The sequence below is a fragment of the Hoplias malabaricus genome, chromosome 1 (assembly GCF_029633855.1).
Source record: "Hoplias malabaricus isolate fHopMal1 chromosome 1, fHopMal1.hap1, whole genome shotgun sequence".
NCBI classification, from domain to species: Eukaryota; Metazoa; Chordata; class Actinopteri; order Characiformes; family Erythrinidae; genus Hoplias; species Hoplias malabaricus.
Window position 1 is genome coordinate 23,301,294 of NC_089800.1, and position 27,156 is coordinate 23,328,449.

Genomic DNA, 27,156 nt, shown 5'->3' on the forward strand with positions numbered 1-27,156 from the left:
ACATCATCACATGGCAACTGGTTAAATTATTATTTGGCTGTTCTGTCCTACAATGTTATGATAAATATAACTTAAACCATTGTAAATGGATTTGCTCTGATTTTGAATGTTGCTGCTACTCCAATATCAAAGTTGTGTGTACCAATACAGGGCTCACTATACTAAATAGATACCTAGTTGCCACCTACTTTTCATGTTACACTTTGGTTCATTTTATTTAAACAGTAAACTGAATATAGAAAAGGGCCAATATAACTTAAGTGTAAGATAAATGTGTTCCATTAGTCAACAAATAGGAGTTCCAAATAAAAAAAAATAGTAATAATTATTAAAATAAAAGGCTAACCATAAATACATCAATTCAGCTGTAAAGAAAGGTAATGAAACTTGGTCATACATTTCAATAACAAAAGTAAAGAAACTGATGATAACTGAAAGAACTGACGTGTTTCTGTGACTCAGAACAGAGCTATAAAATATGAGATATTACATTCAATTTTATATACATATTAACAGGGCCATAGTAATATATATATATATTTAGTATATTTTATTATTATTATTATTATTATATATTTAGTAGATACCACCAACTCCGCATGATGTTCTCTCCTATGGCTGATTGTAATTTTGTATATCATTTTCAGAATAATACCTCACAAGAATGGCATAAACTTACAATAGATCTCGATTTCATCGAAAATCGTGAGGGAAAACAGTGAATGTAAATACCGCACTGACATCAACGCTGAAGTTGGCATCTAATTCCGAACTCTCCTTTCCACCTTAAGTAATAACATCCACCCTTGCCCTTGAAAGGCGTCAGAATGGATCTGCTGAATTCTTTAAGGTGGAACGGAGATTTTAAAGAGCAAACTGGCTAATAAGACGCTTAATGCACCCGCGACTATAACACACGAAAACCTAGAAAGGAACAGAGTGATATTAAGGTCGTAAAGTATGTTAAACTTGTCAGAGTAGCGTAATAACCGAGCAGAGCGAGTAGCAGCGAAAACATGGATCTTGACAGTAAGGCATCCGACAGGCCTCTTGATCCCCGATGTCTCCTGACACCCGAGGCCGGAAACAGCGAAGGGAAAACGTTCCAAGACACGGTGGGCTTCCCTGTGGCTGTAGTCCTTCCAGCCGCTGGTTGTGGGGAAAGGATGGGCTTATCCACACCGAAACAGTTCTGCACCTTTCTGAACAGACCGCTAATCAGCTATACCATTGAAACTTTTGAAAGGTAAGTCAAAACGAAAGTTGTAAATCAATCAGAGTCCAGCTCCGGTAGTTTCTCTTTCATTGGAACCTTAGTGGGAGGAGGGAGGACACCTGACTTAATTCAGAGGCTGCATGTCTCTTAAAACCGACTATATGTTTACTTCCAACGAATTTAAACAGCCATTGTCAATGTCTTTCCGAGAGGAACGTGCCATAATCTGTAAGTGCATATGTTGTGTTGTCTGATTTAAGTAAATCTAGCTTAAAACTGTCTCGAAATTGCAAAATCTGCCAGACGACATGTCCAGAAGAATACATCTTACGTAGATCATTTCCATGTCCAATATTAATTAGTATATATTTACTTTATATTTACTATAATTTGTTAGGACCATTTTTAATGGAAGCCAGGGATATCATTATATCTACTTGATCAATACCAAAATATAGGGTATCTCAAATTAATGAGATAGCAACTTACTTAAAAATCTCATTCATGTCATTCGTCATTTAGTTCTAACCAGCATTAACCATAATCATACTCAAGTCAAATGAATATCTGCTGATCTTGTTACACTATCTTAAACTAACCCTAATCTTTAATAGAGCTAAAAACAACAACAACAACAACAACAACTTAAACTACTAAAAAAATGTTTCCTTCCCAGAATTTCATGGATCAGGACAATTGTGGTTGTAGTTGCTAAGGAGAGCTATGACCAAATGCTCCAAGTCATTCACAGTTTTCATCACACAAAAGTAAAGGTGGTTGAAGGGGGAACCACAAGACACAGGTCCATCTTTAACGGCCTGCAAGCCTTCCATGAGAGTACGGAGGGTCCCTCACTCATCAGACCAAAAGTGGTCATCATCCATGATGCTGTGCGGCCATTTGTGGAGGAAGACTTTCTTCTCAAGATTACTTTGGCTGCCAAAGAGCAAGGGGTTAGTATATTCTGTTTTTCATGAGATTAGTTTACCATAGCTACTCATCTGCTATGTTTGAACAATGTTCACACTTCTTATCATTGAGGGTGGTACTCCTGTTTCTGTTTTTTGTTAGCTTGTTGAAGGAGTTTATTTAGTCTTTGATTATGCCCAGCAAGCTAAAATTCATTGTTAATGGATGTATGCCTCATTAAATATGCTTTGTAATCTACTTTAGTCTTAGTAGGCGTCTGGAACACTGCCTATTTGTGTGCACTGTAATCGAGTGAGACTCCCTGTGAACGTGCACGTGACTGGCTGTGACCACACACTGTTTGTTAGTGGAATCTCTCGTCTCAATACTGGCTTTTAATCAGAGGACACAATAATGTGGCTTTGTTTCATTGCCACAAAAATGTTGAAACTTTGTAGGTGTTTGCGTCATAGTTTATTGCAATTCCTAAATAGGAATTTGACGCAAAGCTTGTTGAGATGAATGTTTAGACTGATTGATTCTTAGTGGAACAAGCCACAATCCCACTGGTATCATGAGGTGAGTAAGAGTCAACTAGTCAGTTCCAGAAAAGAGATGGTTCTTTTTTTATAGAACACTAGTCTCCCTCCGTGTCTGATTGTGAGATTGTAAAATTGGGATGCTTTTTAGCATCTTCTACATGGTGTATGATTCAAACTTTAAGATGTGAATGTGTCCAATTTCCAGCTGGCCTTCATTATCTCTCCATTACTCCTGATTATGAAAGAACGTCAGTTTGACTGCAGAGTCAGCCATAATGGCTAGAACGGTATAAACACTACATCAAAACATACTGTTTACTCACTCTTCTTGGTAGTCAAATACATTTCAGTGGATCTCAGAAGTTGGATGGATTATTGCATGGTGCCTTAGGAAAGGCTACGTTTAGATTTAAAGAGTAGCATTACAGATTTTTTTCATATCCTGAAAAATATAATTATGGGGTTAAAAAAATTATTCAGAATATTCACGTGGGAAATAGTGTAGAAAAACTTAACAACTCACTACTTCACAGTGATATTAACCAGATGTTGCAATGTTTAGAACATAAATAGATATTTTTATATACCATTGAAAAATGTTTTGTTTTATAATTCTCTGTATTTACAAAATGTGCATTTGTTACTATTTTAATACACAGCTTTCTTTGAGAAATCTTTGAAAAAAGCATGAAACTATTCAGACGTCTAGTTCCTAACACTAATGTTTTGAACTGTCCTGTGTTGATAAGAGTTTTTTTTATTAATATTATTATTTATATAGGAATTTAGGAAATGCTCATTTTAAACCATGAGCTAAATTCTCCTTAAAAGGCTTTTGTTGAGCAAATCATCACAAACCTTTCTTCTGCAAATAAATGTCAAGACTTGTTGAAAATGATTACTTATAAAGTGTTAAAAAGTTAGATTTTCCTCTTTGAAGCTGTGGTTTACTGAAGTATGTAGACTCTTTTATCAGGCTTCTGGAGCTATCCGCCCTCTGGTGTCCACTGTGATTGCCACCACCTCAGAAGGATATTTGGATCATTCTCTGGAGAGAGCGAAGTACAGAGCCAGTGAAATGCCCCAAGGATTTCTCTATGATATCATCTATCAGGCCTATCAGCGGGTAAGAAATTTATGTCCGTTTTTGATCTCCCATGAAATTCATTTTACACATCCTATGATCAATGGTCTATTATCACAAAACCAGTGAAATAAATGTCTCAGTTCCCCAAGGTGATGTACACTGTCTCGATTGTCCTAGTATGATAAATTATCTCTAATATTCTGAGAAATATGTTCAGCTATTTATTTTATATTTAGGGCGGCACTGTGGCGCAGCAGGTAGTGTGGTAGTCACACAGCTCCAGGGGCCTGGAGGTTGTGGGTTCAATTCCCGGCTCCGGGTGAGTGTCTGTGAGGAGTGTGGTGTGTTCTCCCTGTGTCTGCGTGGGTTTCCTCCGGGTGCTCCGGTTTCCTCCCACAGTCCAAAAACACACGTTGGTAGGTTGATTGGCGACCCAAAAAGTGTCCGTAGGTGTGAGTGAATGTGTGTGTGTGTGTGTGTTGCCCTGTGAAGGACTGGTGCCCCCTCCAGGGTGTATTCTCGCCTTGTGCCCAATGATTCCAGGTAGGCTCTGGACCCACCGCGACCCTGAATTGGATAAGTGGTTACAGATAATGGATGTATTTTATATTTAAACCTAACGAATAATTATTAACTATCTTGGTGGTTCTTTTGGACTGCAGGCCCCTTGTGCTTGTCAAGCTGTGTTCGACAATAGCCAGGTCTCCTTTTAGCTGTCAAATTAAATTCAAGAAAATATCTAAAATGATTGAAAAATATGCAGTAATAAGCATATTAGCTTGTGTTTCCATCTGCTTTGTTCAAGAGATTATAACTCAGTGTTATGTCTATAAAAATATTCAGACAAATATAGACTGTGTTTATAGAGAAAAACGTTGTGCAACTACTCAGTCCTCATTTTTCTCATTTTGATTGGATGGCTATAATTTGAAATCATATGAGCATGGAGACTGAACATTGGCAAAAATAACATCTCAAGACAAGTTCATTAATCATCTACAGGAATCTTGTATCTGATTGCTGTTTAATCAGTGTTGGGTTTTTTTCTTTGATCAGGCAAAGATACATTTTAATTTCATTGTTTGTTCAGTAAACTGATACTTGCTGCTTTTTGTCATGTTTTGTACCGGGGAAAAGGCAAAAATAGAATTGTTGTGAAGCTAAGTTACTTCTTAACAGTGTTAGGGTTAGGACTTGGACATTTTTAGTATTTGGCCCAGGGTTATAGAATTAGGACAAGAAACATACGTTTTTTGTGTTTGGGGTTAAGGCCAGGTTTAAGGTTAGGGAAAATGAAGATGGGTTTAATTGCAAATAAGTATCTACAAATGTCTGCTTGGTATCATTTAAAATCATATCAGAGGGTCCTGTCCAGTAAATATGTGAATCTGCTGGATTGCACAGAGCATTAGTGTTGTCCACACTGGTGATAAATATTCTAGATTTGTGTGCCCTAGTAACTGAACCATGACGTCATGTGTGATCAAGTTATAGTTTTTAAAAGAAGGCTGTAGAGAGTGGGTTATGAGCCTTCAGAGTTAGATTTTCAGCTGTTTTTCACCCATGGCACATTCAAAGTGCACATTTACTGCCTAATGTGCTGTCTTTGGCACTGCTGGAGAACAGTAAGAGTTTTCTTGTTAAGCCACGATTGTCATATTACATTTTAAATGAGAATGAAAGTCTGCAGAGCTGTATCGTAGTATAGAGGTGTTGTCAGATGGCAGGCTCCTTCTACAGAGGTATGCGCTCTGCTGATATCTGACACTCTGATGCTCAAACACTCCTGGGCCTTTTTTGCATTCATCTTATATAATGTAGTCCTTTTAAGAGTGAATATATTGCCCCCTTTGCTTTTGAATCCAGTAGATCTTCCAGTAAATTACATGAAGTAGTTCAGACATCATTTTAACTTTGCTTTAGCTGCATTTGCTACTGGGTTGAAAGTTATTGCGGTTCCATTTTAAATTTCAAAAAGAGCCATCAACATACTGTTCCACTGTGGCCAAGGGCCATGTGTCAGAGCTTTTGCTTAGGTGCTTTCTGTTTGAATGATGTATTCACAGTCTGACATCCATTGAGGCTGATGGAGCTGTGGTAGTGGAAAAGTAGACACCCAACCCCCAGTGTGGTATACTTTAGTGAAAGCACAATGCCAAAGGTTAAATGACTGCAGGACCTGGCGTATTTTCCTCCTCTAATTTGCCTTGAAATCACTGATCCCTGTGAAGGAACCTTATGCTGGGGATAAAATATGGCCGTACATATTGCATTCATGATAGCTCAGGTAGCGTGGTTTAAGCTATGTAATATAAGGGCTTTCGCTGAGCTGTGACCTAAACATCCAGATTCAGAACCTTTACGAGTATCCTAAGATTCCTATTGGATGAGCAACGTTATAAAACAAGACAATGACTGTATGGGAAAACCAGATGATTGACACTGAATGGTTTAAAAAGGAAAAATAAAAAAAGATCTCTGTGTGGATGGGTTTATCCTGTCTGGATTCTCATGTCATTTTGAATAGACATTCGATCTGCGTGCATATTTACCTTATTCCTCTTGTGGTCGTTCTTGGCTGTCCAAAGTAAATAAGTAAATAAGCTCATTGCACTATTTACTAAACACGAACCAATGGGACTGTGATTGTTTCTTTTCTGTCCTGATTTCTGTCCACAGTGCAGCGAGTTTGACTTTGAGTTTGGCACAGAGTGCCTGCACTTGGCCCTGCAATACAGCGGCACCAATGCCAAACTCATCGAGGGACCACCGACACTGTGGAAAGTAGGCGCTGATGCTTTCACTGTAAAGGAGCTTCTCAGAGCACTAGTCACACATGTCATTCTATTGTGACAGAATAATTGTTTGTGTTAAATGCAGATTTATATTTGTGAATTCTTCTGGTCTTTTTCTTGCTCCTGTGCAGGTGACATACAAACGAGATCTGGCTGCAGCAGAGTCTGTTATCAAAGGTATTCATTTCTGAATGGCAGGTTTATGAAGAAAAAAAAATGGTCGGGATTTTAAAAAAAATGCCATTATACATTAACCACGATATTTTTCAGAATTCATATACTCCACTCCTCACCAATAAAAAAAAAAAACTTAATTAATTAATTCATTCATTCATTTAAATAAAATAAAATTAAATACAATTTTCGGGGTTCTAAGAACAATGGCCTTGCCGCCCTAGGACCCAGACCTCTTCATTGTGGAATGAGTTTAGGATTTATTGGTTAATTACAACAGAAATAATATCCCTGCAGATCTTTTTGAATAAACAAAAGCTACCTGTTTGAAATGGAAATGTAAACAAAGGCTTAAAATTCTTTTTTTTCTGATCAGTATATCTGCATTATTTCTGAAAAATAGTTATCATTTTAACTGGATTTATAATTATTTTTGAAATCAAGGGCCTTCTCTGACTTCTGCATAGTAATGTGATTTTGTTTGTTGTGTTCACACGTGCTCGTGTATCCTTGTCTGTGAATGATTATTTGAATAATTTATCTGACTCTGTATTTTGTAAGCTGTGTGTTGGAACTGCGACGGTAAATTACATTTTTCAAAAGAAAATAAATGCACCTCCCATGATCTCCCACATAAACCATGTGTTTATTCCTTGGTAAGCCCATGATAATTTACAGGAAACTCTCAGCTGTCACGTTGGTAGGCCAAAGGTTTTTAAGGTACAGTGTTTTGATCACTGTATGAAGGTTTAATTACGTGGGCATATTTATATGATTATGTGGGATCATTGCTTTAAAGAAAATTTCCATTCTGTCAGTCGCTCTCCTGGCAGTTCCGTCGGGGTATTATTCTCTGCTTGGAGGGCAGCCCTGTAACATAATGCCAAACTAAGTTAAGAGTGGAAAAACAACAAATTCTTTTATGACCCCATCCATGGAGTGCTCAGCTTAAGCTCACGGTTAATGGCTTTCTCAGGTCAGTCTTTATGATGTTGAATCTTTGGATGCATTTGACCTTTTCATGCTGCGACAATGCATCTGCAATTATTTTAAGCCAAACACTGGGTTTATTAGAACAGGCTTGTAATTTCTTGTCTGTTTTTCTGCAATTTGTCTGGGATTTCGACCACAAAGAGTGCTTGTTAGGATTTTTAGTTTTAAAAAGCCTTGCAGAAGTTAATGTTTTAGTGAAAGACGTGGTTGTTTAAATTTCTTGTTGTTTATTCTTTGGCGGAAGCCCGGTGACCTACACTTGTTCACTGCACAGACTGATGCCGTCATTTAGTGTACATTTCTGAAGGAATTAATAAGATACGTACAAGGAGCAAAGGGTTTGTTGATTTTTGAGTGTTTACATTATTTTGCTGTCATTTTCATCATTGTTTTCTGGAAATGGGCGAATTGCTTCTCTAAGTATAAATAAATCCAATTTTTTCCAGATGTTATTTGCAGGTGTATTGAGTGTAAGGCACTTACGTTCTTTATTATCTATTTCCAGAGGCTCTCTCGCTGTCAGCATGCCTCATCTCAGGAACCATAGCAGAGACTGTGGCGCTGGCCAGCCATCTCCAAAAAAACTTGGCAGCCAACAGCATGGTAGGTAATGAGAATGATTTTCATAATAAGTCATGGGATGACGATTATGGCCGTAATGTCTTTTGGAATAGGCACAACCTCACCTCTCTGCCTAGCGAAAAATAGGCTCTGCGTGGGTGGGCTTAGTGTGTCAGATGTTCCGAGCCTAATGTCTACTGGAGCATGCCTGGGATCCCCCTTCCCCCACAACAAAAACACACATCCCAACCTCTATTCTCATCCCCTTGCTCTCACCTGCACCGCATGAAGAATTGCAGATGGGGAGCTGCTCTAGCAGTGCCTGCAGATGTGATACTGAAATGGATACGATGTCCTGCAAAACCGCCCAGACATTTGTTTCCTTTTAATCCTGGAGCTGGCCCAGCACATCTCGGGTCCCCATACTGCGGTTCTGGCTGTGATTAGCCTGGATATCTCAGGAGATTCATCCTTTGAAGACAAGCATTGACTACAGGGAATATGAAGGGCCTCAGCATGGTCCTATAAGTCCATCCTTATTTGTCCAGTGCCAAGCACGTATCCTGACACGGCGAGTCCATCGTGGCCTGTTGTGGCTGATTGGCCCTAGAAGTGGGTTACCCGTTAGGTGGTGGTTTGTGTATTATCCTTCCTTGTATGTGTACAAGTGACCTGATGTGGCCCTCTGCTGGACTCCAAGAAGATGAAAGAAAAGGAGGAAATTGTGGATGAGGAGCTGAGTTTGTTTCCATGCCATGAGTGATTCTAATCTACATTAGAGGTGATACTGTTTCCCTGATATGGGACATCTGTGGTACAAGTCAGTTCCATGAGTGCAGGTGGTGTATTTGGCTCTGAATATATGTTGTTGGTTTTTTGTGTTTTTCCTCAAAGAACTCTGGACTAAGAGCTGACAGTGATCCTTTTAGCAAGATGTAATAATGAGAGCAGAGGGTACCACATGAAACTATGTCAGGAACAATGCAATGTGCAGTAGCCACTGTAGTAGTTCAGGACAGCTGGATAATCTCAGTAATTTGGAACTTAATCCAAATGTCCCATGCATTTTTGTATCAACTATAACACGGTAGGAAAGGCTTTATACGGTGATGGCAAAAGGTCTATTAACCTAACGTTTTAATCTAAATTTAACCTTTGTTTTTTAGGTTAATGGATCACAATGGGCAAAAGTTTGGACATGTTTCAGAATCAGTACTTTGTAGCACTTCCTATTCACAGCTTAATTCACAGTATAAACTTTTACAAATCTTGTAGTTATTTGCAGAAATCATCTAGTTCTAATATATTCTTCAGTTTTCTTGAATGCACAGCTTATTTAAAGAGGGCAGTCCCCATTTTCTATGACGTTTAGTTCAGGGGGCTAGGATGACCATAGTGATCCATAGTGGATTTCGAGGTAGATTTTTGATATTACCCTGTTGTGGAAGTCACCAACTTTTCATGTTTAGCGTTTTAAGAGATGGTTTGATAATGTTCTTTTAGGATTTGTCAGTATATTATGGAATTGATTCTTCCCTTCACACGGGCAGTTGGTAACACAGCACCAAAGCTCGACAGATCCACCCCTTTGCTTCACAGCTGGAATTGTGTTCTTCATCTGAAATGTCGTTCTTTTGTTTCTCCAAACATATCATTGCTGATTGTGGTCAGAAAGTTACATGTTTAATTCAGGAATTAAAAATTGTCTCGATGTTGTGTAGCATATTCAAACATTGAGGTTTGTGACAGGCTTTCAGGTAAGATTTCCTTGTTATGATTTTTCACTGAAGATTGTTTGTGCAAGCAGTGCTGCACTGTGGAAATATGCACCACCACACCTTACTCTGCTAAATCTTCTTGCAGGTTCTTGGCGGTCATATGGGGGATAGATTTGCCTTTCTTACCAGTATTTGAGCAGTTCATTTAGAGTTTTCATGGTATACAAGAATATTTCCATTGAAATACCATTTCTTAATAATGTGCACTGTAGAAGCTGCCGTGTGAAAATGATTAAAATCTTCTTATAGCCTTCCCTTTACCTTGTGGGAATCAATTACTGGACGTGGCAGCAGTCCATCACAGAGCACCACAGAGACATCCAGTCCCTCGCACACTTACATTTCTGGACGCTTTTGCATGGCCAGTCCATGTAAACACAGCGACAACACATACAACTCCTTACAGACAGTGCCCTGAGGCAGGGACCCTCAACACCAGGACCCTAGAGCTGTGTCACAGCAATATTACCTGTTGCATCCCATTTGCTGCCTCATTAATGGTTCTGATATTTACTTTCATTCATTCATTCACTATCTGTAAGCGCTTTTCCAGTTTAGGGTCGCAGTGGGTCCAGAGCCTACCTGGAATCATTGGGCGCAAGGCGGGAACACACTCTGGAGGGGGCGCCAGTCCTTCACAGGGCAACACACACACTCAAACATTCACTCACACACTCACACCTATGGGCACTTTTGAGTCACCAATCCACCTACCAACGTGTGTTTTTGGACCGTGGGAGGAGACCGGAGCAACCGGAGGAAACCCACGCAGACACAGGGAGAACACACCACACTCCTCACAGACAGTCACCCGGAAGAAAACCCACGCAGACACAGGGAGAACACACCGCACTCCTCACAGACAGTCACCCGGAGGAAACCCACACAGACACAGGGAGAACACACCACACTCCTCACAGACAGTCACCCGGAGGAAACCCAGGCAGACACAGGGAGAACACACCACACTCCTCACAGTCAGTCGCCCGGAGCGGGAATCAAACCCACAACCTCCAGGTCCCTGGAGCTGTGTGACTGCGACACCTACCTGCTGCGCCACCGTGCCGCCCTATTTACTTTCATATTTTTTAAAGACAGTGTTTTATGTTTTTTTAAGTAAGTTCTCTAGAGTAGTATATTCCAGTTTTGGTTGAGCATTTGTCAAAATAAACTCACATTCATGGCCTTAAAGGACCTGTCATGGCAGCCCTGTAATCATTAGCAGTGGTTTGGATGGTGACGTCGTTTCTTGAGCATAAGCAGTACCGTTTCTGTCTAATGTTTTAATTTTTACATTAAGGGCTAAAACATCTCGTGGCCGATTCATAAGTTAACAATATTTCATGCTCAGACTGGTTTAGATCAACTTGAAACCTTTTAATCTTACACATCTATATGCCAGGTTGAAATGTTTTTGTTTCATCTGAAGTCATGGTTGGTTACCTTTCAACAGCATTTAAGTGCCTGCATTTGTTTCCTGTAAATGTTTCATATTGTGATCTTTTCTTCCACCGTGGATGTTGGTCAAGTTTGTAGCAATCACAGTTTATTCCTGTTTATTTCATCTGTGTGTGTGTGAAAGGTTCAACACAATTGGATTCAGACAAGGTACTGAGTAATACTTTGTTTGTGTTGAAATAAAAAGCAAGAAGGTTTATATTCATTATTCATATGTTGAGCATGTGTTCATGGACGAAGAGCCTTTTTCCATCGATGCATTAAATGAAATCATTTCCAACTTTCAAATTGTAAAACACTAATTGATGACTGTTATTAAATTTAAATGCCTGACTCTGTAAATCAACGATTATCTTATTTGTGTTTTGCAGACAGTGGATGTCTACCAGTCTGCAACTGGAAATAATGAGTTGCTGTCCAAGACTAGGAACTTCATCCAGATATCTGTATGTAAATATTACTGTAGATAAACAATTTTAATGGGCAATGTTTCAAAGGCCAATGTGTTACCAAAAACATACCACATTTTAAATTATAATACCTTTTATAATAATTGTATTGTTATAATAATTCTATTGTAAATTATTTTTTTTAAAGGCCAGTGAGGAAAGTTTACTTGAAATTTCTGAGATGGTCAAGGTTTTGGAGGAGAAAAACCATGCTCTTTTGTATCCTGTGGTTATTGTATGGGTAGGTATGTACTTGTCACATTGGTTTTGAGAATCTGTTGTAAGTACGTAGTACAGTAGTTATAGAACTATAGTGAGATTTGTTAAATCCAGTATATATGCTGAAGATTGTTCTGCTGTATTCTTATGCTTTTATTCTGGTTTTAAATAAAATCTAAATGTAGAAGTATGATCTGCAAGTTCTCTGGAAAAATGCAAATCAATAATTATTACATTTAATAGCATGTACAGTAACTAGTTATTACCCAGCTTTTATAATGGATTAAAATGATTTTTGTAACAGATTGTTTGCCCATTCTAAACTTTAATTTTTAAACTTTCTGATTGTAAATTTGAATTCTATACAGTGACATTTTGTGGACTAAAAGGCATTTGGAAAAAGGAGAATACTGACACAGCTTTTTAGAGGAGAGAAAAGCGAAGAATATTTTCTTATCGTTCAAGTTTGGATAGAGTTGGCGCTGATGAAATTACCACGCAGTGGGTCTTTCCCACGTAGGCATGTTGCTTAACAGACAATTATGTCCCTGTAAACACTGGTTGTGTTTTTTCTAAAACAAATCCAGCTTTGCTTATTTTTAAAATTTCAAAACATTACCTTCAGCTTAGTTTTGTGTATATCTGTAACAAAAATAGTAAATGTTCACAGCCGTTAATCAATGATGTACATGTACCAAAGGAAATTGTAACTTCAGATTGAACTTTGGCAGCAACAGGAGTTGGGGAAAAAAACACTTGACAATTTGTATGTTGGTTCTTTTCCAGGATATCTCCCACAAAACAAATCTGTCTTAATTATGAGAAATGTCATCCCAAAGTGACTTGATTAAAGTTTCAGTGTGAAGTTTGAAAGAGCTCCTACATTGTAAAATATGATTTGAAAACTCAGGAGTGGTTTGACTGTAATTGTAAGGCTCAATGCCAGGACAGCAAGCACTGTGTTCCCATTACACTTCCCATCTAAAGCCCAGCTGGAGATGAGCCCATTGTTCTCGTTTGCTAATTTTACTTTGAGTGGACCTGGTTATCATCAGATACGGTTTTCAACAGTTATGCATGAGGTTAGATAAGATTGCTTTACTAATATTTGATTATAATTCATGTTTTACTGTGTGTTTAATGTCACATATTTAAATCAGACCCAGTGTTGTTCTGGTTTGATTGCAAACGTTCTCATTCCAGTTTTGGATAAGGCCTGTTAAACCCCAGAGTCAAGGCCTTAAAGACACGGTAAATTGGTTTCATGGTAATGACAAGAACCACTGATTCAGAATCACTTTTTTTTTCTCTACCAAATATGTTATACATATGAGGAATTTTGCTATACTCATAATACATAATACTAAACAGAGCCAACGACGTTCAAAACGGACCAAACAAGAACACACACACTATTATTCAAGACTATAAAAAATAAACTAAGCATAGAAAAGTGTAAAAATAAAACAGAGTAAAGAATAATAGAGATATTAACAGAGCCAATGGAAAAGAAGCAAAAAATATTTTTTTTGAGCTGTGCATTAGGAGCTGTAAACGTGCAGTGTATTACAGCATGTACTGTTGTACAAAATAAGTATTATGGCAAAGAACAAATTTACAGTAAGGGAGTACGTTCTTTTTCATTTGTGGTCTTTTCTGTTTTTGATCATAAGAACTCTGATGAGAGTTCAACTGAATAACGTCATTTGTCACCGTTTATCATTCGTCATCTGTCATTTCTGAGTAAAACATGGAGCTTTCTGAGGAACCCACAACAAGCTCAATGGAAAATTAAACAGTGGTTAATTCGCAGCATGCTTTTCGTTAGCCTATGTCAACAGCGTACTTTTAGCTCCAAATGGGGCTACAGTGGAAACTGTTATTAAAGGCTGTTTTTGAAGTGCTTTTGTCGTTTACATGAGTATGCATCTTTCTGAACAAACAGAGAGCACTGCTGCATGTGCAGAAATGTATAGCTTAGAAAGATGGATAGTGTCCTAGACATAGCAGCAGCTAATTTGAATTTTGTGTCAGTGGAAATGCGTATTAACATGCGTCTTCACGCCTAGCACCTGGAACTGACTGTCTTTGTGAATTACCAGATACCAAATGTGTTTTTAACAATGTGGGCTTTTGTGTTTATTATTCCGTGTATGAGTATTTATGGTGTGGTGGTCTCGTTTGTTGAGAGATGTTGTATGCTTCCCTCTTGTATGTTGATAGGTTCATTTATACATGTCAGAAGAGTCATCTCGCAGACAAAAGGCTGATGAGCTGAGTTCGTTCATGGACCTTGCCACGAAGGCCAAACAGGGGAACGTTTTACTCTATGGGATTCATGTTGTGCACTCCAAGGTAGGTCTCCAGATGTTATTAATTAAATGTAAATGGCCACATTAGTTGAATTATTGAATTATGTTACACTTACATATTAAACCACTCATAACATGAGAAATGGTCAAGATGTTCCTACCTTGCAGTTCCTACTTTGGACTTTTAGCAGTATTAGATTTGAGGAGATGAAATGGCCATGCTGGTATGCATGGGAATGTTCATATCACAAAGCAGCTGGGAGCTGTTGGAGATTACTTAGGTGTCTTTTGACAGAGTGTGAGTCGGCCAGAATGTAAGTCTACAGAGCTTATATCGTTTCCCAATTAGTAAGCCAGTCTGCTGCATGTGTCTTTCACTGACGTCAAAGTGTGGTGTAATTAAAAACGCTGCACCCTTCATTCGTCATCTGGAGAACCGAGAGGTTCCCCTTCCACATGTGAGTTTGATTCAACGCCTTGTAGTATGACCCCTCACCACGATACAGAGCGTTCTAGAGTTCAGGGTCGTGTCATCCGAAGTGATATTGTAATTCGGCTCTTCCAGCTGCAGTCTCTGTTAGGCGAGGGAGTGCATGGAGATGATGTGTGTTGAGCATGATAAAATGCTTATCATTATGAGATAACGAAAGTATATAAATCATTCTTGTGGACCCTGCGATAATGAGCATAATTCCTCCCAGATGCTTCTTATTCATACTTTTCAAAGTGACTGCCAAGGTGCTTTTTGCAAGCCTCAAACTCATGTCCACCTAAGTCCATATTTAATTCACAGTTTCATAATTTGGACACTGTACATCTTTATTCTGGACGTTTTATTACACACCACGTGTATTCATGAAGCAGCGCACAGAGCTTTGCTCACAGTGTGCTTGCTGCTGTAAACTGTGCTCTGAAATGGTTATGACAAGCACAGAGCTTATGAAATTGCAGGCAGTGGGCCAGCTGAAGAATGCTTCATGAGAACTGTTAACAGCACTCCAATTTTATTTATTTATTTGCCCTCCCAGATGATTACATGGCGAGTGCTTCAACCCTGTAGAGAGACTGTTGTTCTAAGTATATGCTTCTTTGATAAGGATCAGTAAACGTTTTATTGTAAATACAGTTTCAGATATCTTATTTAAAACATCTTGTATTTGATCCAGAACTTCCTTGTTTTTGCCCATTTCCTATTAGCGAAACAGAGCTTCTGTCATGCCCAATTTCCTCCAAGGCTAAGATATGTTTGCTGTTGCCTCTAGCTGCTGATGTATTTCATTATTCCACTGCTTTTATAGCAAATTCTGTTAAGGGAGTTGTATATAATTTGACAGATTCACTCAGCACTTCTGTGGGTCTCTTTCTGCTAAACCTAAGGGACCTCACTGTACTGTGAATGAAGGTCTCATAACAAATTTTACTCAAGATACAAGCCCTAATTTAACAAGCCTTGCCATGTTACTGGCCTTCAATCAGTGATCATGACATGGTGGAAAAGGCTCAGTGAAGCCTTGCTGGAGCCTTCCATGTTCAGGTCATGTTTAAATATATTTTTCCTTGATTTACAGTTCTTAGAAAAAAAAATAATTTGCACAAAAAACACCTCTTTATATAAAATTTTATTAAACTACACAGTGGCAAGTCATATTTACAAAAATTATTCTACTTTTTAGAAACTGGCATAAAATAATCATTATGCAATGTTAATTCACAGGGTTTTGGAGTGATATGGTGCATTGTATAGACTCAGACTTGGATGAAACATGGAATTTTAATACCTACTAAGAAAATAAAAATATTTTTTTGGAAGGATGACATTTGTTGCATTTTATCAATTTAAAAATACACAAATGTAGAAAAACTGATTTGGAATTCCCCAATCAACTATAAATGTATTGTAATAATTTTTGGGAACCCTCTTCTATCGCTTCTATTGACCTTACTCCAAGCAACCCTTCATTTTTAAGAGTGTGAAGCCTGTAGTGTCTTTCCTAACCATTAAAGTTCTCACCGGTTTTCATGGTAACATTATGAAATTGAACCAATTACAAACACTCACTTAAGATCAAAGCTGAGGCTTCATACCTCTGTGTTATTAAGACGATCGGATGGTGTGAGTAAGACGATTTTTTGACCCGATCAATGTTTCCAGCAGTGACAGGAAGTGTCATTGGATCCCTGTTTGCGCCGGGCCCTGGTGACCTGTCACTCGCTGAAAAGGCTTGTCACGATGATATATGGGCCCACTAATCCCTTCAGTGAGAGCCCTGCTGTTTACCCTCCCTCTGCTTCCTTCTCCTCAAAGAGCCAGGCCAAGGAATCCTAAACCTGAGAGGAGATTAGCTGCTCCTTAAAAAAGAGAAAGAGAAAAAGAGAATAAGAGGGAGATTCTAGAGCACCATTCTCTTACCTGCTCAGATCCACCTCTGAATGGCAGGTTGTGAAATTGGACACTTGGAAAGAGGAGTCTTTTCACAGGAATGTTGCGCATCCTGAGTTCCATACTTTGTCTTTCTCTCTGTCTGCCAAAATACTTTAAGCTGTCTCTACTGTAACTTTACTGTATAATAACCAAAAGGTACTGTGAAATTTTTGCTAACGTTATTATAATGATGGATGAATATGCATGCACAATATGTATACATAAAGAAGCCTACTGTACAAAGTATTGTTAAATTCACTCAAAAACGCCCACAAAATCATTACGTTATTAATTTTCCGTTAAAAACGGACAGAAAATAGATGATATTTTATTCTGAGACTTTGGTCAATTTCGTGATAATAATGAAAGAAAAGGTGTTGATTTAACAGCGACAATATACAAAGAGCATCTAAGATCCTATATGTGTCTAAAAATAGAAAAAAATAACACTTACCAGCCTCATTCCTTGGAATAGTTTGATATCACCTGTAACGACCAAAAAAAAATAGTCTACACATAGCATAGTTGTGGTACACTTTTTTCTTTCAGTCAAGCCATCATCATTCATACTCCAAATATTTCCACTCTGTACCAGTGCCTACTTGTTGCTCATTTGTTTTCCATCAGACGGAAAAGCCAGATAAGTCTGTAAGGAGCTGATACATGTGCGCTGACAGTTCCAGAATCTGCCCCCTGTCCCTTGATGTATTAACTTAGTGTTAAAGTGAAAAGCCACAGGAGATTGTGGCGACTCATGCTGCATATCGCCAGAAATCTATTTTACGCCTGGCGTGCTCCAGATGTGCGCTGGCATGTGTGAATGCGAGCCGGCAAGGGAAAAATGTAACTCACCGGACCGCTGTTTACCCAGCTTTGATTTAGCAGATTACACTAAAAACCATGGATGGGCTGTCAGTGTAACTCTCACAAATACTCGTGCTAAGGCTCATTTTGAGACAACATTCCGACCCAGAGCAATCACAAACAAACGATAAGTCTTTATGGTAGATGTGAATACTTACCAGCTTCTCTGAATTGGTTTGTAAACAATTAATCAGCAAAAGAACACTGCGGTGCGGTTTGTACGTGCGGCCTACGGCACTTGTGTGGACCACCCACTGTTATGTGCTGAACATCAGCTTGTTGGTAATATCAAGTTCAACTTTCAACATTTTGCATGAGGCTTGGCGTTGTAGCTTCAGATTTTGTTCTCAGAAATTCCCATGTTCATCCCTCTATTCGTCTGGTCTCGAATGATATCAAGACACACTTGACACTTGATGTATTTATTTATTTATTTATTTTGCATATGCAACACTCATTTGACATACACAAAAATTATACTAAATAGTTTCAGAGAAATGTCTTATAAGCAAGTTACCAGAGGATGAAAACATCATTTACCCAATGGGATCCACCATCTTAGTTCACTATGTGTGAGATATGATAAAAATCACTTTTGTTGAACTACGCATTGACCACCTTCACATTCACACACTTTCACCTCTGCTTGTCTATTCATCACTGCAGTTTAGTCTGTGTTGCAGGCTTGTTTTGACAGCAGTGTAAAATGTGAGCTCTATTTCCTTTTTTTCAGTCCAAAGCTGTGATTAAAATGCCTGAATGTTTTTTGCCCTGAGTTGCGTTGCTCTTTTGCTGCACTGGGAGCTGTGAAGGATGGTGTTTGGTGTTATTTGAAAAGTTTAACCACTTTAGGAAGTAATATACATGACCCTGTTTGACCGCTAATGTGCTGTGTGTATATGTCACGTATGTAGCCTGTGGTTCATTGAGGGTGTCATAACTACGGAAGTTTTGTTTCTCTATGTGGGCTTTGGGATGTCATAACACATACTTCCATCGTCTCTTCAGCCCAGCAAATGGAAGAGAACATTGTAGTCATTATTGTTTGTAAGTGTGTCTGTCGCCAAGTCGTACAAACATAGTAATCACTCACTTGTTCAAATAGAAACGCATTCACTGGTAAGGCAACAAAAGCTTCCTGTATTTTCTTAGCTCCGGTGCTGTGTATGTGTCTGATTATGACTAAGGAGCTCTAGGTAAGAAAGAAGAGGATATGGACCCAGACAGTACAGACAGGGCATTGTGGAATCCTGTTTAGTTAGACGTGGCAAACTCTATAGATAGCTGTGCTCTATTGAAGCACAAAGCGGAAATTTGCTTTATCACTTTTTTTTTGTCTGCTTGCTTTACCTTAGTTTATCTGAGGTACTCTTGAATCAACATTGTAGAGTGCAGGGCTTGAATAGAAATGTGGAAATGATGGCGAGTTTGAGGAGCACACAAAAAAGTCAAACAATCCAGAGACTTTTAATACGAGGTGAGAGTGATTAGAGATGACAGGGTCAGCATAAGTACAGGTGTGTGTGTGTGTGTGTGTGTGTGTAAATATATATATATTTAGGTGCAGTTCCATGCAAGTGTTTTTCTTTTGAGAGAAAAAGAATGTTTTGTGTTAGATATAGTGAATATACCATGTGGTAGGGCAGGTATTTCATCTTACTTTTCTGTTAAGGCAAGGCCCCTGGGGCGAGAGTCAGACTTTGAAGATGCTATTAAAAATGATTAATTATTACATCAGAACTGCCAAGATAACACGGCCCTTTGTTCCATAACTTGACTTTTAGTTTTTAAGAAAACACTGTGGCAGCTTTAATTGTGGCTTGGAATCACTAAAAACCCGATTTTTCTAAACAGCTTCTTTTCCCTTCAACAAAACATCAAAGATTGCTCTTTTAATCTGCATATTAACTCTGTTTCAAACCTACTATTGACAGGTTGTGACTGATTTGAGCTCATCCTTAAGGAAAGTACCCTCTTAAATAAGGGACACTCCACCAAGAACAACATATCATATCTCTAGAGATGCCAAATTAGCTTGAGACCTCTGTCATGGTCTTTCCCTCCAGCTATAGCCCACTGAATGAGTTGGAGATGGGGTGTGTGTGTTGGGCGGGGGTTCTCTATACCCAGCGCTATCATAATACCCTAAAAGAAATGCACTGTCAGAGTGAGAAACGTAATACCAGTTAGCCAGAGATATGACTGCTTTTAAGTCTATTGTGTTGGCTCCTGTTCTCATGATATACTGCAGTGGTGCTGGGAGAAGTAAAATATGAAGGTTTTTTTTTTCCTGCAAGTTACAGTTTATCTTTTGGCTGTCAGGCTATTTCATTAAGGCTGATTAAAGTTGAGGAGAATTGCTTTTCACACATCATATTCTGTTAAACAGAATTGTAGTATAGATTTTTGAATTGTATCGTGACTACGTTAGCTTGTATGATTTGAGTTAGCTTGGGGCTAAGACGCTAGATTGCGGTTAGCATTTTTAGCTTCTGAACTTACACATGTATAGCTGAATGTTCCTTTTAACTCAAAATGGAAGAATTTCCATTAGGGCTGTACAATCATTAAATATCAATATATATCTCAGTATAAAATGTTTAAATTACAATTATATGATTTTTAAACAGATTTTCAATATTTCAATATACATTATTTACAGCATCTGCCACTGACTGACGGTCATTAGAGGGCGCTGTCGTCAGATCAGCACTTGATTAAAAATTTTGTGTAAAACATTAATATTGACAATGCTAATGGGTTTATGTCTGATGGTGATGTCATATTTCTTTTTTTGTTCTTGGAAGTTTTTCATTTTTATACGGTTCATATTGATATTGAAATTGTATCGTATCGACCGCAATTGAGAAATATATTGTGATATACATTTTGGCCGTATTGTCCAGCCCTAGGAAGATTACATATTGTCTTTACATTATAATTAATTGCTAGCTTCAGAAAATCACTATTCACAGAGATCTTTCTTCAAATTTGGGAACAGGTAAAATTTCACTTGGAGCTGAGTCCGAGATTTAAGGTGGAGGACTAAATTCTTTGAGTCCCCACTTAATTTATGTCAACAGTTTGGTGTTACTTAGAAAGATTTAGTTTTCAAAGCAATTGCAACAAAACTAATGATCAAAGTGGACTGTTGATGTCTTTATATCCCCACAGAAAATGTCACTTACAGGAACCATTATAAAATTACCTGCAGAATCAATCAATCTCTCCTCGTAGAATCTCCCTTGATATATATCATTAAACAGTATCTATTTAGGTTTTATTTTGTAAATTCTACAATTACAATTTCTTATTACAATTTTCTTTTTAAAAGTATAGTTAGGGACTGTCACTCAGTCACACTTATGAACCAGTCAGAAGTGATTTCTATAAACTCACTCATTCTTATTAACCTGGCGCCTGTGCTTGATATTAGCTTCTTTTCCAATATATCCAGTATAGCTGGTCTGAGAGGTTGAAGGCCTTTCCAGCAGTGACTGGCAGAGATTTAAGGAAAAAGAACAGTAGAAAATTGGTTAGCTGGCTGCAAAGAGGCCAATTTTATTTGACGGAGTGGTGCAAATTGTCACTGTTAAGTTCCTAATTGCAGAGGCTCCATCTTCAAAGAGCGCATTGGTGTGAGGCGGTGGTGGGTCCCTCCTTGCTGATGGAAAGGTTGATTGCAGCTGTGGAATTTTCAAGGACAGTTGGAGAAGAGCTGCTCACTGTGTGGTCTACTGGCATCAAGGGCGTCCTAGTTTCCTTCGTGAATTTTCCTTTTGTCAAAAAATCCAGTCTAGCGAAGTGCCACTGCGTCTTGTTTTAGTAATGAATGAATAATGACAAAGAAAATAAAGACGTACACTCAGTTATTTGTGCATGTACTGAACCACTATTTTTCAAATATTAGTCCCTTCATAGAGACAAATGGTGAGAGTCATTTCATTCCCCAGAGTGGTTTGGGCTTTTTTGAAATTGAAATGATTTGAAATCTAGAAATGTCTGTTTTAAAATGCTGAACAGGATTCAGGAAATTTTATAATTATAAAACCCTAAAGAGCTGTTCTTCTGTACAGCTCTTTCACCATAGTCATGCTGTCTGTTGCTAAATCTGGGTAATTGTACAAAACCAGAAATGTTGGCAATTTTTTTAAACAATGCATTAGAAACAGTAATCTGTGATTAGTTTATTCACTTGAACCTTTACTTAACTGACAAAAGAAAAAAGAAAGATTTCCAATGTTTTAACTGACAAACATGAGTCTATTTTGTAAATCTACATCAATATTAACTTCATTCTTGCAAAACATTCTAATAAGTTTGGGACAGGGACAAAATAAGAGTAGAGTGTAATTAAGAGTAATAGAACATACAGGTTACACCATTTTCAACATTCCCACAGTCTTTGAAAGACTTTGTGCCACACTTTCTGAAAGAAGAGTTCAGGTCTTTATCTACTGTACATCATTTTGTAAAAGATTCAGGAATTCTGGACAAACCTCAGTCAGTGTGTAGGGCAAGGCCTGGTGTATCTCGTGGCATTGCAATTTCTTTTTATTTACGAAATATTATCAAGTTGGTCAGTGAAAAATTTAGAAATCTTTGCTTTGTATTTTTTCTGTTAAAGGTTCAAGAGAATGGGGGAAAATGACAGTTTAAAGGCAGCAATTTCAAAAATGTAAAAAAAACAACTTTTTGTACACTTAATACTGTTTTTTCTACAATTATGTTAATAATAGAAATGTAAAATGAATGGCACGGCAGTGTTTAACAGTGAAGATGTGATCAAATGTCTAATGTCCATTCAATTATTCAGATTTTACTCGGCTACATTAAGGCCATTTTAAGGCTATGTAGTCCATTTACGGTATATTTTTTTACTGCAGAGTTGGAGTTTGCTATTACAAAGAGAGGAGACTGGTACCTAAAGAGATTTTCTGGTATATATTCTTTATTAAAACAGTTTGGAATTGTGTTAAAGATTGATGCAGTAATGTAAGGCGAAGTTGATAAAGGTCACAAAACTAAAACTGTATCAACCTGCTCTATGAGGAAGCAACTGCATAGGTTTACCGCTCCACTGAATGTTTTATCCATCTATTTAAAGCTGAGAAAAGGCACTGGGAATAAGTGGAAAGTCTTTGCACTCACAAAGGGCAAGTTATTGCCTCTGACTAGATGGAGATTTTAATAGAAGTTAAAATTCCAAGTGTTGAATTTCTTCTTTCTTTTTAAGCGCAAGCCATAACAATAGTTCAAAATGGAGCTCATTAGTTGAGTCTCTCTCCCTCCCCCTAGCTCCCCCTGGCCTGCTGTCAGCTCGGAGTGGAAATATGGCAGAGTGGGAGAGAAAGCGTGTTCTTCACACATCAGTTCTTCTCCACCCATCTTTGACTGATTTACAGTCTGCTGAACTCTCAGTGCTCAGCCACTTCAGATCTGAGCGTTTTAGGCACTAGTGCACCTCTCTGACATCTACGGCCTCTACTTTACTCCTTAGGAGTCCTTAGGACAAAAACCAGTGCAAAAATAGATTTCGCCTTTATTCCCTGTAGCAGGAGCATTCAATAAATTTCACTTATGAAATGAGTTTAAAATGTCTGTTTAGATGCATTTCTCAGTGGTAATTCTTCTTTAATGTATGCTATAAAAAAGGTTTAATTAAAACCTCTTAAATATCTGGGAAAGTTTGGCAAGTTCAAACTCTGATTACACACTTCTTATCTTAAGAATAACTCGGCTTTACATTTTAGTGCATGTAGTTACTGAAGCCTAAATATTACTAAAGATGAAATATAATGAGGTTTTTTTTGGGATTAATAAAGGGCTTTAAACATGTAACGAAAACTAATCTTTATTTTCGCTTGCCTTTGATTAGCTGTTTGAAGAGTTTCCTAGGATATATGATTTGTATTTCACTGTCAGTGTTGCAGTATAGAAGGTCACACAGGCTTTAAATCTTTGATCCTCCTTGGTGATCTGTCACTGGCTTTCATGACTTTTCTTCTTTCTTCTTCTCAAATGTGTTTTTTCTGGAGTTGATGTCACGTCACCCCAATAACAAAACAAACCACATGAACAGTGTTGTGTCTAGTTGTGGTTATGTTTTTTTTAGCATTATAGACAAGGCTGAGAAACAGTACTCCACAAAGCTTTTTCTACTGACCTCAGGAACACATGGGAGGCTTTCTCCACTTCAGAGTTCGATTGACTCACTTGCATGTGTTATTCACATATTACACAGCAAAGTTACAACAAATGGAGAATGTATATTAATGTATCTTATTTTTCTTACAAAAACACACACAGACTCTATAAAGTCGAGGGTTATCCAGATTTAAACCTCTTTTTAATAACTGCTCACAGATGTACTGAATTGGTGCCATTTTTGGTCACATGCTTCCTACTATTAATTTAATAAAATAAAAAGTGGCTTTGTCACATCCTTAAGAAAAACAGGAAACCTTGTTTTAATTATGCCCATGTCTGGGTCAAATGTGATTTTTAAAACGCTCTGTAGTCCATGTGAAATTCTTAGATCATATTCAGATGTGCTTACAGAAAGTGTTTCTTAAATATAAATTAGTACAGGCTCTTCTGGGGAACACGTGCAATAAAGTCAGACGCAGGTGCTGCTAGTGAAATAGGGCTATAATAATATAATTATTTTAGACAGAACAGGAATATATTGCTTACAACAATGATTCTTACACATTCACGAAAACAATATGATTAAAGTAAGTATTGAGTTGCTCAGAAGAAAGAAACGCTAACATTAAAAAAAGCAAAAAACATGAAAATAACAAGCAGCAATTCTGTAGCAGTGTGTTTTCTTAAATGTTTCCAAACCTCAAGGAAGACCAGCATTAAATTACAGTTACCATAAATATGGATAGATTGATTATTATTAAGCTATATCACGTGTGGTTAATTTTAAGTAAACATTAGCTGTTTTTATACCCGGAAAATAGAAAGCAATATTTATAAAACTGACTTCTATAAATGAAATTTACAGGATATGTCCAAACACACATGGGGGTGCCATGTTTAAAATCTTTAGAATCTTTGATACATCCAGGACCCTAGGTGTCAGTATGACTTTTTCCAACCGAAAACAAAGGTTTTATTTTTGGTTTGTGTACTGTATACGGTTTTTGTTTGCATTGATCACATTGTTAAATATTTTTCTAAAAAGCAAATATTTACTTACTGTAGATGTAACTAACTGGCTTTAAAGTAGTTGCTTAATTGTCTAAGACATACAAAGGGTAGAGCGTTGAAGGAATTCATATAAGTAAATTGTGACATAATTAAACTTAATGGAAGTGGATATATTTGGGAAACAATGACTTCTATGAAAAAATGGGCTCTTTAAGGTAAAATAGGACATTGTCATAGATGAAGATATTTGGACATCCCAGTTGTTATATTGTTAGGAATTAATGATTTTTCTTCCATTTGAAATGTTAGCATCAGTGCTGGAATTTCTGTAAAAGCCTCATACAACTGGTATGCACTTTAAATCAACCCTGACAGAATGATACAGTTTATTCCTGAGTGGAAGTGATTTGAAAGTATCAAATCATTTGAGTTTAAATGAACCTGAACAAGGAAAGTATTTTATGTGGAAACTCTAAGATCATACCCAAATTGATGTTCCAGTTGATTTCTGCATTTTCTTTTATTTCCACACTCTAAAGCCATTCAGGTGATGAATTCGGGGCTGAGAGACTTGAATGGTTGTTATTTGTCAGATGCCAATTAGCAGCTGGTGTAAGGCACAAAAAGCCCTGTGACTGCCATTAAAAACACGCATGGCACATAAAAAGACACTAGACAACACACAAATGAAACATGAGACCAGAGAGCCACAGCGGGAGGGCAGGCGTTTTCAAGAAAGTGGAGCCTCACTGACTAAAGGGATAAAGGCTCTTTGGTGTCTAGTATGCGGTTTCTTCTTTGCTGCCTAATATCATGGCCTGTAAACTGTAAAGAATGCAGCAGAAGAATCAAATGAGACATCTTTTCAATTACGGGCCAAAATATACTATAGACAAGGATTTTTCTTTAATGCCCTAGAGGCTAAACCTCAAACATCTGTGTTACTGTAAAGAACTGGCTTTTTATAATATTCTTTTTTCTGCATCACTTGCTGTTTTCTCTCAGTGATTGGACTGTTACTGATGACTCCTTCCTGTAAGCTTATGTGGTTAACTGTGCACTTAATAATAATTTTTATGTCATATACCACCGTTTTAACCTTTGTCAGAATTTAGTCTTAATGCTAAAAAAGTATATCATTAATATTCTGGATTAAAATACTATGCGTTTGTGGTTTTTGTTTCAGGTTCCTGAGCTGTGGGAAAAATGTGCAGAGAGACTATCACAGATCACAGAATCTCTCATCAGAGACAGAAACCCTGCTTTTACTGGACAATTGCTACAAGCCTAAGATGAACACACAAAGAGTCACATTACACTGCATCAGCCATTCACTAAAGCTGGTGTATATCATAAATCTTCCATATAAATACTAACTAATAAAAAAAACAATATCTGCTCATTTTTGTCTTTTCTTAACATGAGTTTAAAACACTTTACAGGATTATTATTCTGTTATTAATCGTAAAGGAATAGTATCGCTTTTCCACGGACCCTGATGTAGCCATGACACCAAGATTTATTAGTTAATTAAAAATGGTTCTTTCAGCTAAGCTATAAGGCTTACACTGCTATCAACTAACACTAGGAATGCAAGAATATTCTCTTCATCATTCAAACAAAATCTTAAGTATTTTAGATTAAAGTAATGCAAATTTCTTATTATGGTTTAGAGCAGGGTTCTCTGATATGAAGCCAAAAAAAATAAAAAACAAGGCATGACTGCTTTGAGTGCCAATGTTCTGCAACCTATATTACATTTTACCATTTATTTCCAGATTTTTACTAAGTCTTTTTTATTCTGCTGTTAAATTTTTAGTTAGTGTACAAGGGTTTTAAACTCTTGCAGTACAGTTTGGGATTGTTTATGTGCACTGAAATTGTTCCCTATGTTTTCGGACACTATTACAAAATGGTGGAACCCCAAAAATAGTGCCCTATATAGTGAATAGGGAACAGGGATGGATGGAAGTTCTGTGGAACTAAGGAATGAGTGTCCCACCAAGGTCCTTGGAGTTTAAGGGCTTGAGCTGTGAATCCCTCCTGAGACAATATGTAGTGCACCTTTGTTATATTAGTTATCTCAGACCTAGTTTACGTCATGCTTAGTGTAACGTTATTTTGTTTATAACATAAACGTTATCTGCGGGATGAATGATGGTATGTTCCTGATAGTTCGTAAAAAAAAACAACAGTTTTTGTAAGGAAATGCTGAC

The 27,156-nt window shown here is 37.6% G+C and overlaps 1 protein-coding gene across 3 annotated transcripts; it reads left to right on the forward strand.

The window, feature by feature from the left end:
• Positions 1-604: 604 nt before the first annotated feature.
• On the forward strand, positions 605-26,334 carry crppa (CDP-L-ribitol pyrophosphorylase A). Of its 3 annotated transcripts, none has more exons than XR_010804338.1 (10): positions 605-1,246; positions 1,893-2,169; positions 3,644-3,793; positions 6,434-6,538; positions 6,681-6,726; positions 8,222-8,319; positions 11,885-11,959; positions 12,111-12,207; positions 14,405-14,536; positions 26,127-26,263. XR_010804338.1 is itself a non-coding variant. In XM_066682595.1 (10 exons), the coding sequence occupies exons 1-10, from the start codon at positions 1,017-1,019 to the stop codon at positions 26,229-26,231; spliced, it is 1,311 nt and encodes a 436-aa protein (XP_066538692.1). In that variant the 5' UTR covers positions 605-1,016; the 3' UTR covers positions 26,232-26,334. The 3 variants fall into 3 exon arrangements, 2 of the variants coding, with proteins under 2 accessions (XP_066538692.1, XP_066538702.1); XM_066682595.1 differs by having other exon boundaries at positions 12,111-12,203; positions 26,127-26,334; XM_066682605.1 differs by lacking the exons at positions 14,405-14,536; positions 26,127-26,263 and adding an exon at positions 12,550-12,637.
• Positions 26,335-27,156: the final 822 nt, after the last annotated feature.

Coding starts and splice junctions, on each gene's coding strand:
- crppa (XM_066682595.1), top strand. CDS start 1,017: ATGGATCTTGACAGTAAGGCATCCGACAGGCCTCTTGATCCCCGATGT. Junction 6,727..8,221: donor AGCAGAGTCTGTTATCAAAG/GTATTCATTTCT, acceptor ATCTATTTCCAG/AGGCTCTCTCGCTGTCAGCA. Junction 12,204..14,404: donor ATCCTGTGGTTATTGTATGG/GTAGGTATGTAC, acceptor GTATGTTGATAG/GTTCATTTATACATGTCAGA.